The sequence below is a fragment of the Apaloderma vittatum genome, unplaced genomic scaffold, assembly GCF_000703405.1.
Source record: "Apaloderma vittatum isolate BGI_N311 unplaced genomic scaffold, ASM70340v1 scaffold32661, whole genome shotgun sequence".
NCBI lineage: Eukaryota > Metazoa > Chordata > Aves > Trogoniformes > Trogonidae > Apaloderma > Apaloderma vittatum.
In genome coordinates this window covers 1,802-2,106 of record NW_009701327.1, presented here as the reverse complement: position 1 = coordinate 2,106, position 305 = coordinate 1,802, and the positions used below count along the sequence as shown (strand labels likewise).

The window sequence follows — 305 nt, the reverse complement described above, 5'->3', positions numbered from 1 at the left end:
TGCACGAGGTGAGCAACCTGGAGCTGGGCCAGCCGGAGGGGCGCAGGGCTGGGGTGCCCTGTCTGGAGTGACTGAGATACCAGCGTGACTGAGAGCAGCTTGTGTACGGTGCTGGGCAGAGGGTGTGTTCGGGCACCTGGATTCTCGCACACAGCTGACTCACCCGTGTTTTGACCTGCAGTTGCACAAGCAGCACGCCCAGCTGGAGCCCGAGCGGCACACTTGGCACCGGCGGGAGAGCGATGAGAGTGGGGAAAGCGCCCACGAGGAGCTGGATGCTCAGCGGAGCGCCTCCGTCCCCATCC

The 305-nt window shown here is 65.2% G+C and overlaps 1 protein-coding gene across 1 annotated transcript in view; it reads left to right on the top strand.

The window, feature by feature from the left end:
* ATG9A (autophagy related 9A) overlaps nucleotides 1–305 on the top strand; it is a gene marked incomplete at its 3' end in the record, with an annotated part of 7,529 nt that overhangs the window by 6,828 nt on the left and 396 nt on the right. The window contains 1 exon segment of the mRNA XM_009879115.1: nucleotides 120–301. Within this exon segment, the coding sequence (XP_009877417.1) occupies nucleotides 120–301 (182 nt within the window).